Source organism: Lampetra planeri, chromosome 6, assembly GCF_965212315.1.
Source record: "Lampetra planeri chromosome 6, kcLamPlan1.2.h2, whole genome shotgun sequence".
NCBI classification, from domain to species: domain Eukaryota; kingdom Metazoa; phylum Chordata; class Hyperoartia; order Petromyzontiformes; family Petromyzontidae; genus Lampetra; species Lampetra planeri.
The window spans coordinates 7158390-7174764 of NC_136112.1; the positions used below are offsets into that span (position 1 = coordinate 7158390).

Below are 16375 nucleotides of genomic sequence, written 5' to 3' on the forward strand. Positions count from 1 at the left end.
GTTTCAATCCCGACCCTGACTTTGCCTGCTGTATATTTAGAGTTTGCGTGTCTCTCTCTCTCTACCCATGGTCGTGTGGATTTTTCTCTAGATTCTCCGTTTTTTTCTCCCTCCCAAACACATTTAGAGTCGACAAGCGCTTAAGAGTATTTGGCTGCTATAAATTAACCACGCGATAAGCCACTTAGTTGAGCGATTGTTTGTGGCCAGGTCGCGTCTGAAAAAGAGCCACAGTGCGTGTAACCTCAGTGGGCCATACCTGGTACAAAAAAAAATACCAAAAATTGTTTACAGATCAGCCACGTGTTTCGGGTGATTTGGTCCTTGGCTGTATGATATAAACACCCGTGACATGTGTGCACCACACACATACACCTCTCACACGTACACACACGTGTACGTGTGTGTACGTGTGAGGGGTGTTTCGTGATGACGGGGAGTGGTGGCGCAGCGGTTGTTTGGTTGCTTGTCGCTGCTTCCTGGGTTGTTCGTTTCCCGGTTTCGGATAACACTGTACGGTAGTTAACGCCGCGTGCCACACATTACCAGGTCCCCCTTTCAGTTTCCTCCCCTACGGCGACTCGGCCATAAATGAGTGCGGCGTCGTGCCATCACTGGGGGAGATAAAGGCGGCCGGGCGATGTGATTGGACGCACCGCTACGCGTGCCATGTCGGCCTTCATAAGTGCTCTCCAATAATAGCACTTGGCTTGACAATCTCCACAGCTGCATGGCATGGCTGGATCGGTGTATACTGTATATTGCGTTCACGCGAGAAAGTTTTTATTCCGTCTATTTTAGAATCATCTCGTGGTATTGTGCATCGCGTTGTCTGTACACGAAGCTCCACTTAGCAGGGTGGTCCAGGTGTCTCGTGACCCTCGTTTAATTCTCTAAAAGCTTAATATTTTCAGAGTAAGGTTGGTTTAAAACAGAAATGAATATGCAAAGGAACAACATTTTTCGGGGTAATTTCATTGGGGGGTCACAAGACATCTGGACCCCCGCCCCATCCTTTTTTTTCCAAAAAGATGAGACGCCTTTTTTAAAATGAGACAGTTGTTTGAAATTGTGTAATCATACAATGTTGAACGCGAAAACAAGGAAGCATTATGTAATATTGATTCTTAGTTGTTTGATCATTTTTTCAAATGGCGTGTGTTCTGTCTCCCTGGCATTTGTTAACTCGTATGAAGTTTGCCCGTTTTTTTTTGGCCAGAGCTATTTCAAACCAAGGTTTTGAAAAAATTAACCCGTAAAAACAAAGTTTTTCACTATAAATCCTTTATATGCGTGGCATCGGTTTTATTTTATTATTCATTTCTGTTTTTCTTGAGTAAGAGTTTCATTTTTATCACATTGGTATTTTAAATAAAATATTTTTTTTTTCCCTAAAAAGTGGAAAATTTAGGAAAACATTTTTCACGAAAATAAATTGTCACGCACAACGAGTCTGTGTGCAAAATGTCAGCTCGGTTGGATCACGGGAAGTGGGTTAAAAAACGACCGAAAGATTTGCACGGTCGTAAGCGCGCAAGCAAGCAAGTGAACTTAATATAAAGGATTTAAAAAGAGACTCCAGCTCTCAATGGTCTCATAACTGCTCCATTCAATTACCGTATTATTACTGTGGTGGTGGTGCTTGCTGCTGGTGCTGGTGTTGATCTCGTTGTGTGTATTGTTGTCCCGGCATGTGTATCCTCAGGCTGTGTGCAGCAGCAATATACCCCGCCGTGTGCCCAGGGTAAATGGCGCTAGTGACGGTCCAGCGGTCTCCCACCCCGAGCACCACGTCCAGTCCCAGTGTATCGGTGAGTGATGATGACCCTGTGTCGGTGTGTGCACAATGTCATACCACGCTTACAATCCAACGTGACAGCCACACGGCCTGCAAGATCGCAGATGATCTATGATTTTCATATGCGAGGAAGAAAGGACTTTGCCTGAAATGTCACCTATTATATAATTTTACTTTTAAGGGGGCGTGATTGACGAATGTATATTTTAAACAATAATTTTCAGAGACGGTCCATGGTAATCATATACAATGCTTGGTGATTGTGGACAATGTGTGATACTTGTATTCACTCCATCATGATTCGTAAGTACATAATGGTTGTAGACAATCCTTGACAATTGCAGACAATATATGATTTTGGATACTCTGATAATAGTAGGCAGTCCTGTACCTAACCATAGGCACTGGCCATGAGTGTACATTCATGAACCTCAATGAAATAACATGGTGAGTGATACCAGTGAGCAATTAATGATTCAAATGAACAACCTACAGTACATAGTCTACAGATACACCTGCAAGACCCACAATGAACAATCAATGGAATACATGGCAACCCACAATTACGATTTAGCGTGCCATTATATACACACACAATACGTGTGTAAAGTACACATTATGTTTACACTACCTATACTAAACATGCCAATTCAGAATATACTGTACACACAGGAACAAATCGGCATTTGCCAGTACAGTTCAACTTTTCTTAACCTTCATATTATCCATACCCCTGAATAGATCTGGGCGTCTCAATATATACGTGCATTATTGGAACCTTATGGCGGTGATGCAGTAACTTTTAGTCTGTTGATGGTCAGCGATGCGGCAATCGACTCGTCTCGACGAGCTGTACACGATGCACTATTCAAAGTAGAATTTTTCGATAACAGATTTTTCATGCTAATATTTGGCGTTTCGGAGTAGCACTGATTTCGCGGAGTTAAGTACACCCCTGGAAAAAATTGTCCCAGAATTAAAATATTTAATTGCCTCGGCCATTGTGTATTATTTGGTACCCCGGGGTACCGCCATATACCTGGTGGGTAAGAGAAATATCCTGAACATTGCTGGCAAATTCATTGTATTGTCCACTATTATCTGGATTTGATGCGACCCTAACTGACCCCGAAGTGGTCTGCCAGAAGTATGGCCATTCTTCCTATGCTGATATGAGGAGAATCTGGAACTGACTTAAAATTCTGCCTCTTATCTGAGTTCTTCCTTATTTGTTTGAAATAGAAAAAAGGGTAATATGCAAGGGATAAACACAAAAGGTTCTGCTCATAGGGCCTCCAATTTCAACACACAAATGGATTTATTATTCATTATAACAAAAATTGTCATTTTAAAATGTTTGTCAATCAACGACTGGGTGACAGCCTTCCCCATGCTGTGTCGGTCATGGGGTCATGGGTTTATTTCAGGATGATGGTTGTGCTCAGGCCTGATTCAGATGTCACTTTCGACTGATTTTAGCCATGGCTGGGAATCAGACCCAGGCACATCAAACTTAGCAGGTTCATAGTGCAGCAAGCCAACTGCTACACAACCACTCATCTCATATGCAGTACATTGCCACTTTGTTATGTTAATTACTAATGTAGTGTTATTGTGTGTGTTTAATATTATTTAAAAGACTAAACAAATAAATACTTGTAAATATGTACCACAACGATTGCATACATTTGAGAGTATTTTACAGACAAGCTTCAACTACCATCTCCATTTGTTGTAGGTAGGCACTGTATTTTGTGTATGTTCTTTCATGTCCATGTATTTACGTGCGTCAGTTGGCCCTAGTAACGGCTAAACTATTACTTGTGTTACTTTTGTTGTCCATAGATACATTGGGCATTATTTGTTTTATTTTTGTTAAAGCATGGGCGTTTTTTTTCTTTCAGCAAACACAATTGTTCTTTTAAATGACTGTTCAAATTAACGACACATACTCACATGAGGCAAAATGAAAAACACCCTTGTCAAACTCTTTACTTTGGATATCAGTAAATTGAACTTTATCAAAGGGAGTAAGGAATCGCTCAACAAATGTTGGGTAAGCTGATTGAAGTAGCTATTCAGTACACCATTGGGAATATGTTTAAAAACAAAACTTGTTACAAAAGCCTTGTTTTAACTACAGTAATATTTTTTAGTTTGGTTATTTACACTGGTCAGTAATGACAGTTCATTGCTGTCAGATATCCTATAGATATTCATTACAGCCTCGGTTACACGTGTCACTTTACTGGTTGGATATGGTGCTCGTGAATGCAAAGTCATCTATTTTGTTTCCCCCGTGAAATATCTGAAATCCGGCTTTGGATTGACAAAGTGCTGAAAGTTATTATTCAGTTATATCCTCTGAAATCTTTAAAATGTCAGTGTCGGTTGATAGTTCATATAATGAACAATTCATGTTGAGAGGTAAAATAAATTAAAGTTTCGAGTTTATCTTGTTTAACCAGGTAAGAACTCAAGATATCAGGATAAGTCTAATTTGCAAGAGTGACCTGGGTCGCAAACAATATTTGGGCCTGTTATATGCTTCTGTGCATTCAGCATGTATAACCACGGAGACATCACAATGATACACTCCGTGACTCCTGACACAGTTATCTGGCTTGGCCACCTGAATGTGAAATTGTAGTTTTTTTTCTCTCCATCTACATCAGCCATACGAAAGAAGGAGCTCGCGAAGAAATGCAGCTGAAGAAAGCTTATTTCGTATAATCAATCGAGAAATCTTAAAGCAAATAAGGAAGTTTAAACATTGCACGTGCTAAACCACCAAACAGTGAGAAAAACTGAGTGCATTGATAAGCCTTCTAATTTCCTTTCACATGCCCTGCACAGCACAGGTTGGGTGGGCGGGGATAAATGATATCTGCACAGTTTTCCGAATTTAATTTTTTTGGACCACAAATGTCAACACGCATGATACAGTTATTGTATTATACTAGTAGGAACCTCTTGGTTACACCAGCCCACAGGGGATTATTGTGTCCGTCCGTCCTGCATCAAAAAATGGGAGGGGGGAGGTTGGGGAGGGGCTGGGTGGGGAGGGGCTGGGTGGGGAGGGGCTAGGTTCTGAGGGTGGGGCTGGGTGGGGGGTGGGAGGGGTGGGGCTGGGTGGGGACGGGCTGGTCACCCCGTGGTGCCCTTATAAAACTCAACGTTTCACCTACTCACGCCGGCTTGTGCCCGCCCTTACAATGGGCCATATTTGCGGAATACACCACGCCGCCGTTGACCCTGGCCATTGACCGAGCAACCCAACGTTGCTACCAGCTCCCTCCGCAGGAATGTGTTTAAGGAATCACTTTTGTGATTGTTTGCTGTTGTAACTTGCTGACACGCCCATTCTGGACGATATGCGAAAAATTGCTTTGTAGCTCATCGGATTCCTCCTGCAGTCTCAATAAAGATTCTGATGTTTTAAAAGGAAAAACTAACTCACAAATAAGCCCTTTTCTAAACTGTATTAATGTGTTTTTTTTGTAATTGAAAAAGAAGGCAAACAAAGTCCGCCCAAAAATGTGGTATGCATGTATAAATAAAGTGCTCGTAGTCATAAGGCTGGTTTTTTTTAGTTGTCAAGGAAAATTGGCAGCGGGAGGCGTGCTTTTTCAAGGCCCTTGGTCTTAAATGCAAAACAGCCGCCTCGATGCCTTTTATTACATTTCTGCCCGACGCTACTGACAATTGGCGCAGAAGCAATCGTTCTACTGTAACTAATGTGAATATACACATTTTCTATGGTTATTGGGTTGGGTTAAAGATAACCAACTGCCACTTGATTTGAACATGGGATGGGCAGGGCTCTGTAAATATTTTTTTTTTTAAAGGCAAGGCATGATTATTTTGATCATGAGTCAAGATTATTTTTAAAGGCCTGTCAGTTGTAAATGCCACGAGGCACATGTGATTACATAGCTTCTAAACAATTATCCAGATTTTTTTGTGAAATCAGAAGTACAGTATATTATATCAACAGGCCTTTAATGCAAACAGTTAGTGCTTTGTTTGTTTTCCACCCAGCCCATTTAATATTTTCGACAGTGTTTATACATTGCTGGCATGCTTAGCTGGTTATGCCTGATGGAATATTTTCTGTCAAGCTCTATTCACTCAGTTTAACACGTAGGCTTTCGCGACCAGTATTTATATTAAAGGGTTTTGGGTTAGATCGCGTTATTATTATCATCTATTCACTCAGATAATAATTAAACGAACGAAGGAAGGTGTAGTTTTGAATATTACACTTTACTTATAACACCACAGTATTTGTAATTATGGAGTATTTTGAATACTGTAAACTGTTTTTGCATGGAAGTGTTTACCCTCCATTTTGTCCTCCTGGGTCACATCGCCTTGAGGTGTCTACGTCCCGTGGTGGTCTGCAACGTGTGGGGTTTATCTCAATGCGAACAACAGTTTACACAATCTCTGGGCTCTCCGTGCATCGCGTTATTTCCAGCCGCTAAACTGCTTTTTGTGTTTAGTTGTCTTCCCCGACACCTCCGATTAGCACGGTTGGCTGCGTCATGGTGTGAAAGAGCTTCAATATCAATACGACAGTTTTTGCCGATGTAAGTTATTGTTGGGTTTTTTTTCATTCATACGCCACTTTCGAGAGCGTGTAGCAAATTTCGATTTAAAGCTTTCCTGACTGCAGGGATTCATCTTCTTGGTTCTTTCGGTAAAGTCACGTAGAAGGGAAATAATAAAATAATAAAAATAAAACAATAAAATAATTCTCACGACGTTTCGGCTACAACGCAAGCAGCCGTCCTTTCAGCGTGTAGCAACTTTGCAGGATTTGTTGTGGCACGTGAACATCGACCCGGAAGTGTTTTTTTCTTGTGTGTGACCTCGCTCTATGAAGTGCTCTATTGTTGCCGAAAACACCTGCCACTCGATGATGATCACCCGCCCACCGACTGTGCTTTAAACCTGCTTAGCTTTTGGGATCAAGCAAGATTTAATTCCGGGAGATGATAATCTTAGCATAACTAGTAAAAGAGGACATCATGCAATTATGGTGATGATAATTAATCGATGGACTCTCTTGCTTTCTTATCCCTAAGTGATTTATGTTATCATTTTTTTTTACACGTGGTGCTTGTTACTATTGGCGAATCAGGTTGTCGTTTGAGCTGAGAGTTTATTGATCATTGAAACGTATAACTCGCGAATGAATGTTTTTTTGTTTCTGTATGAAGAAAAAATGTGAAACAGATATGTTTTCCCCAGATGCCTCTAAGATTATACACACGTGTTTTTTAAATGAATGTCCGAGATGCCGTCGACTGAAGCGCCGTAGCAATGACATGGGCTCGTGTGCACATGCTCGATGGATTAGATAGTGGCAGCTTGAGGCGGCCTTCATCGAGCAGTGGATTGACCATGGCTGACGATAATGATGGCGACAGAGTCGAAGATTTTTGTGTATTCTTGAGAATGTAATTATTTGCCTCGTTTCCTTTTTTATATTCAATCAATTGTCACGTAGAGCACTAAACAATACTTACCCAAAGTTTATCTTCAAATAAAAATCGCGTCTTTAAATGCCATTTATTTTTACGTCAAGCCACCCCCATGTACAGTCGTTTTGAATGAAGTACACCATCTGAATTCCAAGCTCTCGTGTAGTGGGGTTATTGACAACCATGCAGCTCGTGAAAAGATCCAAGTTTCATTTGTAGCCAGGAAATAAACTCATTCCTGCGGAGGAAGCTGGTAGGAACGTTGGGTTGGTCGGTCAATGGCCAGGGTCAACGGCGGCGTGGTGTATTCCGCAAATATGCCCGACTGTGAGGGCGGGCACAAGCCGGCGTGAGTAGGTTAAACGTTGAGTTTTATAAGGGCACCACGGGGTGACCAGCCCCTCCCCACCCAGCCCCACCCCTCCCACCCCCCACCCAGCCCCACCCTCCCCACCCAGCCCCACAATCCCCACCCAGCCCCTTCCCACCCTCCCCTCTCCACCCAGCCCCACCCCTCCAATTTTTGGATGCACGACGGACGGACACAATAATCCTCTGTGGGCTGGTGTAACCAGGAGGTTCCTACCAATATGATGAGAGTTGTGAAGGGTCTTCTAGTGAAGTCACTAAAGATGCCGATATGCTCTCTCTTTTGTCCTTACTAACTGCTAAGTGTTCACAAGCGTTTTGGAAGTCACCAGCTGTGCACCAGGTCAGGAATAAGCCTAGAATTAAACTGTCGAACACATGCATTAGCTTTAACAGCTGTTGTAAAAATGTCGATATCGTTACAGTGCACTTGTGTTGTACTTAAATACACCCCCACAGTTTTATTACGGTTAGTGCATTATATGTTTTTAATAAATATATAAATGTGCCATCATTTTCAGCGCTTTGTCCATCCGCTGCTGGATGGAGGCCTCCTCAATGTATTTTCGTCAAGGGGGGAGCGGTAGTAATTGACCATGTGATTGTTCGTTGCGTTGGTCAGTGCAGGTTAGGTGTGGGACTCAGGGCCGCTGTTTGAAATCACGCGCCACTAACGTGAGATGTGGCTGAGAATCCAACTCGGGTTGCCACTCTTAGCGGCGCAGTGTGCTGAACGCTGACGCTGCCCCCTCCCCCGTTGATGTCAAATGGATTATAACGTGGATGCTAATGCGGTGTAATACATGTTGTTGCGCAGTTTATTTATGGTGCGATGGAAAAGCTAAAACACAAGTATTATCTTGTGCCAATGCTTCCCTGGAAATGTAAAGTCCTCTGCTGTTGGCTTTAAAATATCTGGTGACAACTTGCACGCAGCGTTGTTTGACTTGCCTGTACAAATGCTATTTACTCTTGAAATGTTTTGGAAAGTCCATTGCCTGCAGTTGCTTTGGGGTGGAGCTCTTTCTCATGAATAGCTACTGCTTCACTCCTGCTCCCTAGGTCTCTTTATCATAGAGTGCAGCATTAAGGCAATGGTAGGATTTCTTTGATCGATATATGGCTATGAAAAATGTATCATATTTTTTTAAATGAGCCAAGGTGACTAAATGCTCCTGTTGGAATTTCACCAGTTTTATGTGCAGCAAAATATTGCAATAAGCGTTGTACTGTACTTAATGTGCCCCTGATGTAAAACGTAATGCTGTAGCTGGAAGGTATTTAACAGTGAACACTTATACATTCAGTTCCTGTCAAAAGTCAACCGCGTCCCTGCTTGAACGTCCACGGTGCAGCTCCTCTGATGTGCGTTTGGGTTGTACTGCATGTTGTGTTCGGCACGATCTCTGACGTTTCGCTCCACGTGCCGGGGAGCCACGAGATCACGTGCAGTAAAACGTCTGACATGCCTAAAATCACGTGGTAGAACTCGCAACACATCGGAGCACAACAGCGAAGAACACATGTAGTGGTATTAGTAGTACACAGTGTGTTTATTATACTTTGTGGCTACATTTTAGTCTGGCTTAACATGCTGCTCTTTTTGACGAACATCACACTGAAGCTGTTGTCCGACTTCAGAGAATGAAAGAAAGGAACCATTGTGGTGTGATGGGCATGATCTTTGTGCAATTCAGGCACATGAAAGCAAAACGTTTGACATTGTCTGCCCAATATAAGAGTATTGAGAAACTTTTCTGTCAACTAAAGGGCAAATCTCATCGTTTGGCATAATAATCCAATTATTTCATTTTCATGGAATTTCATTTCTTACATTATGACAAAAATCAGTTTGTCATCATGCTTTCCAGTAACATTGAGGTTTTGCCGTAGTGTTGTTGAAGCACATACTATGTACAAGTTGGTATCTGGGTGAGCAAGATCTTCATAATGTAATGTCGGCTTGTTGAAGATTTATTGGGTCCAATCTGCACATTGGCTCTCAGAAGCAAGTCACCGCCCTTATGTGATTTCACAATTGCTATATGTTGGCCTTCACTTGTAAAATAATGTCTTGGGAGTATTTAAGCCCATATTTAACCAGACGGAACATTACTTTCATTAGTGGGTGCATTCATTTGATAATGGTATACTTCATTAAATCATTGAAGCATTGCCAAATACGGTGGCATGTACCTTCTTCTTTTAAGGGGCTGATGGAGCCAAGCAAGTAAAACCACCGGTATAAATGATAATGGTTGCTTTGAAGTTCCTTGTTGCGTATTATTTTATTTAATACTATTTCCACTTTGGTTTCTATTGTCCCCCCCCCCCCCCCAAATTTTTTGTATAAAATATGAGTTCTTGACACTGGTACGATGGAAATATTTCCATTCAGAGCTCCAGCAGCTAGCAATGCACCACTGTCGTAGAGAATGGCCGTGGAAGTTGATGTCAGAAAACGACTTGTCAAGTCGCTTCAATGGCACTCTTTATCCTTGTATGTGGCTGCAAGTCGACGATTTTTCGCATGTTGGTGACTGGGCTGAGACCGTCAAATGGCTGCACTTGAGAATCTGGACAAATCACAGATGGGTACATGAATGGGGCGCCATGGTGGTCGAGATGTTAATTAAATTTCCTGGCATACAGGAGGTTGTGGGTTTCAATTCCGACCTTGACACCTTTATATTTGGAATTTGCATGTTCAATGCGTGGTCGTGTGGATTTTTTTCCGGGTCCTCCGGTTTTTCCCTCCACATTTAGAAGCAAATGTTTAGAGCATTTGGCTGCTATAAATTCCCACCTGATAAGCCACATTTTTGAGCTGTTATTTGTGATAGCCAGGTTGCTTCTGACAAAGAGCTATATAGTTCAGTGGGCCTTACCTGGGTGTTTAAATAGTTTATAGAATGATAAACTATGCCCACAGTGGTGCAGACCCCTTGTTATAGCATGGCATTAGTCCTCTTGGCCTTCCAGCTCCCTATTTCAATACCCAGCTTACATAATGCGTGTATCTGTTTTATCTGATGAACTCTGGAACAATGTGTGCGTTTTCATTCCTTCCATTTTGTTCATTTTCTGTGCATATAAAATGTAACAAATATCCGTAAAGACTAAGAGTTCTTAGGGGCCGTTCATAACTGACGTCACGCACCTAGGGGGGGGGGGGGTTGAGAAATGTGACGTAACATCAAAATGCGCAACTTTAAATAAATATAGGCAACACGTTCTACTTAATTAAATAGACTTTTTAATAAATGTTTTCTCCTACAACATCAGAGTGCAGCGCCACATTAAATACGCACTACAATGACAATAGTTTAAAGCGATTTGAAGCATGTTTTATTTTCAAAATGGAAATATGGTTTTGGGGGGGGGGGGGCAGAGCTTTGTGACGTCATATTTGAGGAGGGGGGGGTCTGACTTTTTGTGACGCCGTGTGACGAGGGGGGGGGGGTCAAAAATCCGACAAAATCGCGTGACGTCATTTATGGACGGCCCCTAAATAAAGGGGAAACCCCCATCGGTTTGTTTGGCTAGAGGATGTCACAGTACTCGCGATTTCTACAGACAAACTACGGAGACACGAGTAACGTCCACATTCATGTTGTAGAATGATTGTTTTTAAGGACATAGGCCGCACATAAAAAATCGCAGGCAAGTAAGTGTGTTGCCAAGTGAGTCATACACTTCATACCTTTAAGCAGCAAATATGTAATTAATTTCTAGTAATTGGCGCTTCCACAATGGAGGGATTTCACAACAATAAGCTGTTGTCCACAAAGCACGGTTTGGCTTTTCATTAGACGCACAGTGTGTGTGTGGTGGTGTTTGTCTCTCTGCTGGCCACCCACCCCCTCGTGTACCGTTCCGGCCTTCATAGGTGCTCGCTAACAGCACTTGCCCCTACAGTCTGTTAAGGCTATACGGGGGATCTTTGTCTATCTTTGTCTCTCTGCGAATATAATGCACTCACTGTCACATGTCATTGCTTCCTTGGTTCCACTGCAGTATTTAGTGTTTCTTACACACTGAGACATCGTTATCTTTTGAACAAGCTTCAGTTACATGTCACATTATGCAGCTCCTAGTATTTGAAACAGTGAAAAGTTCAACGCACTGTGTATTTGTAATTCAATATCACGTTTATTTTTCCACCCTATTTGCCCATAAGTCGCGTTTGATGTTGAACAAACACATTTCTGTTATATGATATTTTAAAACATTTTTTATGAAAAGGTTATATGGTTGTCAACGAGTTCTTTCCCGTCTTCCCCCACCTGACCACTGTGTCCTATATATGACACGTGTGCACCATGTGTTGAGTTTTAATAAATACAATGTTATGACCCCTAAGCACTGTCTGCCGGCTTAGTAATTTGAGAGACTCGCCTATGTTTTAAAGGTGAGTTTTCAAGCACGATGCTTCTTTTGTTCGGGATTTCGTGTAGAAAATGGCACGGGCAGCCGAATGTATGATGTCATCGTAGTTTGACAAGGAGATCTGGTTTTATTCTCATGACTGTTGGCCGTGTGTGTTTACCTAACCCAGCGTTCTCTCCCCGTGGGATATATACAGCACTGTACCATGACCCCATTAAACAAAGCAATGGAGGTTGCACTTCAGTTTCACAAGTAAAACAACGTGGGTTGTAAAGTTACTGCAATGGTGACAGGAAACCAAAGCCTCGTGTTGGGTATACACCCGTGTAGAGATGTACAAGCCCTTTGCTCAATCCACTGCTGGGTGAGGCCCCACCCCCACGTGTTTGACCATACTTCACCGCCCTGGTGAGGTGCGGTTTAGTGAAAGATGTTGCGTAGATATTGGAGCATGGTCCCAGTGCAAACAAATATGTTGCTGCACTGCACTGCTGACATTGTAGTCCCGCAGCAGCCTGGACTATACTGTTCTTTGGTTCTTTCGGTAATGTCACGTATAAAGATAAAATAATAAATTAAATACTAGCATACGACGTTTCGATTGCAACACAAGCAATCATCATCAGGTATAAATGAAATAGAAACACAAAACTAGTATACTTAGAAATGTATTGTAATACAACAGAGAGTCGGATAACATAACAGTCAACACCCTACCTGGTTGATTACGTTCTTCCTGTTGCAATCGAAACGTCGTATGCTAGTATTTAATTTATTATTTTCTTTTACACGTGACTTTACCGAAAGAACCAAAGAGTAATTCCTGCAGTCACGAAAGCTCCAAATTAAGTTTGGACTTTACTGTGTCTCACGTCGTCAGCTCAAACCTCCCGTGAAGCACGTGACTTCTTCTGTGTGGCCACCCGTACTCTGAATCCCTCCCCTCTTGCCCCGCCCCCTGTGAAAACGCACACCTGCTTCGTGGGTGTGTCGAGGCCCAGTGTTACCCTCTTTCCTATTCTCATCCCATTTTTCCAGCCCCTTTGGTCCCATTTCTCCTTTCTTTCCTCCCTCTTATGCCCCATTCGTTTTTCTCTCTCTTTTTTTCACGTACATTTTATCTCGATTTAAAGCTTTCGTGACTGCAGGGATTCATCTTCTTGGTTCTTTCGGTAAAGTCACGTAGAAGGCGCACTTCCCCCCTTCCAACCCAGCTTAAATATACGCTCCAAGCGTGGTGGTGTTTCATTCAGACGCTGTCTCCCCGACAGACCTGGTCTTCACCTGAGGACGGCTGCTTGCATTGTGGCCGAAACGTCGTGAGAATTATTTTATTATGTTTTATTTTTATTATTTTATTACTTCCCTTCTACGTGACTTTACCGAAAGAACCAAGAAGATACATTTTATCCTTGACTCTGTATGCTCGTGTGTTCAACTTTGCGCCGTACGTAGCCAACGGTGCTAATGGGATGTGCGGGGGGGAAAGGACAACAAGCTAAACGCAAAAAAGCAGTTGTAAAGAAATGAGTTTTCAATTTAGATTTAACAATGCATAGCTTCAGTGGCTTCCTAATATCGGAAGGAAGAGCCTTCCACACGGCCACAAAAGCACATTTGAAAGTGTGTTATGCATGTGGTAAAGAGTTGTTTGTATATCACATGTATACGTCTATGTACATATATATGGCAGCTGATATGGTGTCATGGTTAGCACACGTACTGGGCTTGCATTACAGAGGTCGCCAGTTCAATTCAATCTCACTGGCAAAGCCATTGAATTAATGGGACTGTTTCTTAAATCCCCTCTCCTCCACTCACCCCACACCGCAGTCTACCCACCAAGCATTATAATAAATAGGTACACCCCAGTTTGGCAGGTCACTTGCGCTGGGGTGTGATGGGGTAAAGTCCAGCTAACTCCCACCTCTTCCAAGACATCTGGCCAGCGTGAAACGCGATGAAACTTTCTATTTTTACCAGGTAATGCCCACTGAGCTATACAGCTCTGAAGTGTGAAAGGCCTCTACTAGAGGGAGCTCTAGACTGTTTCTTCTGGACAGCTCCCTCTGTGAAAATAAAACAGAAATTGTTTTCCTTTTTACGTAACTTAAAAAAAATTTGTTTTAGATCTCGTAAATATCAATGTGTCGTTAAACCTGCCACCACCCGACACAGCCAATTAGTCAGGTTGGCCAATTAAGCAAAACATGGCAATTTGTTACGATCTTGATTTGAAGCTTTCGTGACTGCAGGAATCCATACTCTTTGGTTCTTTCGGTAAAGTCACGTGGGTAGAAAAATAATAGATCACGACGTTTCGATCGCAACACAAGCAATCGTCATCAGGTGAGACAGACACAGTGGTTCTCCTGCTGTTCTCCTGCTGTGGTTGTCTCACCTGATGACGATTGCTCGTGTTGCGATCGAAACGTCGTGATCGATTAATTCTCTATCTACGTGACTTTACCGAAAGAACCAAAGAGTATGATTTGTTACACGAGTTCAGCACACCGGTATGTTGGAGAGTAAACCCACAACCTCCCAGTATGATGTTTCGCCAGTAATTACAACCAGCCTCATCAGGCGACATCCAGAGTTACTTTATGTTGAATTTACTGAACAGTATTCCAGTATTACATGCACATGTACAATATTGATTCTTATTTATGAGTGTAACAATGCTTCCATTCCTTGTTGAACCATAACACATTCTACGACACTCACCACATGTACAATTAAACATGGAGTTACAAGATACAATCAAATCGACTTACGAATGTGTCTCAGGAACGTAACCCGTTCATAAGTCGAGGACTGCCTGTACACTGTTTAACCTTAAGAAGCATTAGTACATTAGTGCATGATCACTGAATGTGTGCATCTGGACCCAGAGCTGTTTAAACTATAACAATGCGTCTCTTGCTGCACCATGCAGAGTTGCATATGTGTACATGAATCGTCTTTGAGAACCAACTGCATATCTCGTATTCACGAAAGTTTTAAGTCAATATTTAACTGCATATTTGTTGCCCGGTTTAACAGGGATGCTTCCTTTTGCATTTGTTTTCACAGGAGGTGGACAGTGGCGATGAAGAGCGTAGATCTCAGCATCGCAGGTATTTCTCATACCAAAGATAAGCTGAGCGGGGGAGACATGTTATGCACAGAGCACAGCATCTTTACCGCAACTACTGTGCTGTTCGACGCATCACCTTTGTGCCATATCTGGGACAATATTTCCTTTCCCGTTCCTATTACGTACGTGTACGTCGACAGTTTTTTTCTTCCGATTCCATTCTGAAGGCATTTGTGAATCGTCTTGAATGGGATCGGAAGAAAAAATAAAATAAAATAACTTTTATCGGTGCAGAGGTTCCCCAGAGGGCCATGAGGAGGAGGGAGTGTGACGCAGTTTGGCACCCGCTATAATCGAATGTGGTCATGTCGCTACAGTTCTCTGCGGTGAGTTCAATGTCTTTAAAGTCAACGGCGCTGTGCCTCTCTAAATAAAACCAACACTAACCGTTTGCACGTTCAAATGTTCAGCGGTGAACGGCACCCACTGTGCGTAACCAATGGGAAATGGTTATGCACAGAGACATACATCAAATATATATACAGGTACACAATACGTAAGTATATCGTTTATCACTCTCTGTCATTTCGCTGCTGGATGAAGGTCTCTGCATAGCGTGTCGAGATTGTTTGACCATACTTCACCCAAGCTGGGCTGGTCATTGTGGGTTGGTGAATCGGGTTGCCTGCCACCGACCTGTTAAGATATCACTCGCCACGGATGTCAGCCATGGCAGAGTACGCTCACCACTGAGTCTTCTGCTCCCCTGATATACGTGGAAGGTCAATCGGCTGCACAACATTGTGGGAAAAATCCACATTGCTAATCATCAAGGTGCACGTATATGGTACTATATGTAATGATAAGATGATAAGAGAAGCACTAAATCATTGCCTATCCTATGCACAGCCCTTTTATCAATCCTCCCCTGGACGATAGACTCCTCGTGCGTGTGTATGACATGTGCAGCTTGTAAGCGTAAGCACTGGGGAGACAAAGGCGTCCAGGCGTTATGTTGGCCACCACCCTCCCCTCGTGTCTCGTAGGTGCTACACGCTAACAGCCGTTGCCCCAACAGTCTGTTAAATGCACGAGGGATCGTTATATGATATGTACAGCTGTCCCCCCCCCCCACCTCCTTGTTCAATCCACTGCTGGTTAACAGCCTCCCACCACGCCACCCTGTGCGGGGGTGGTGGGGTAATTTGATCATACTTCTTCACAATGGTCAATGTGTGTTGGTTAAGGCGC

At 42.7% G+C, this 16375-nt stretch overlaps 1 protein-coding gene across 1 annotated transcript in view; it reads left to right on the forward strand.

The window, feature by feature from the left end:
- LOC144719469 (protein phosphatase Slingshot homolog 2-like) overlaps positions 1-16375 on the forward strand; it is a 61818-nt gene that overhangs the window by 2100 nt on the left and 43343 nt on the right. Inside the window, exons 2-3 of the mRNA XM_078595413.1 lie at positions 1706-1811; positions 15121-15164. Of these exons, the coding sequence (XP_078451539.1) occupies positions 1749-1811; positions 15121-15164 (107 nt within the window). The 5' untranslated portion in view covers positions 1706-1748. The remainder of the gene's footprint in view (positions 1-1705; positions 1812-15120; positions 15165-16375) is intronic.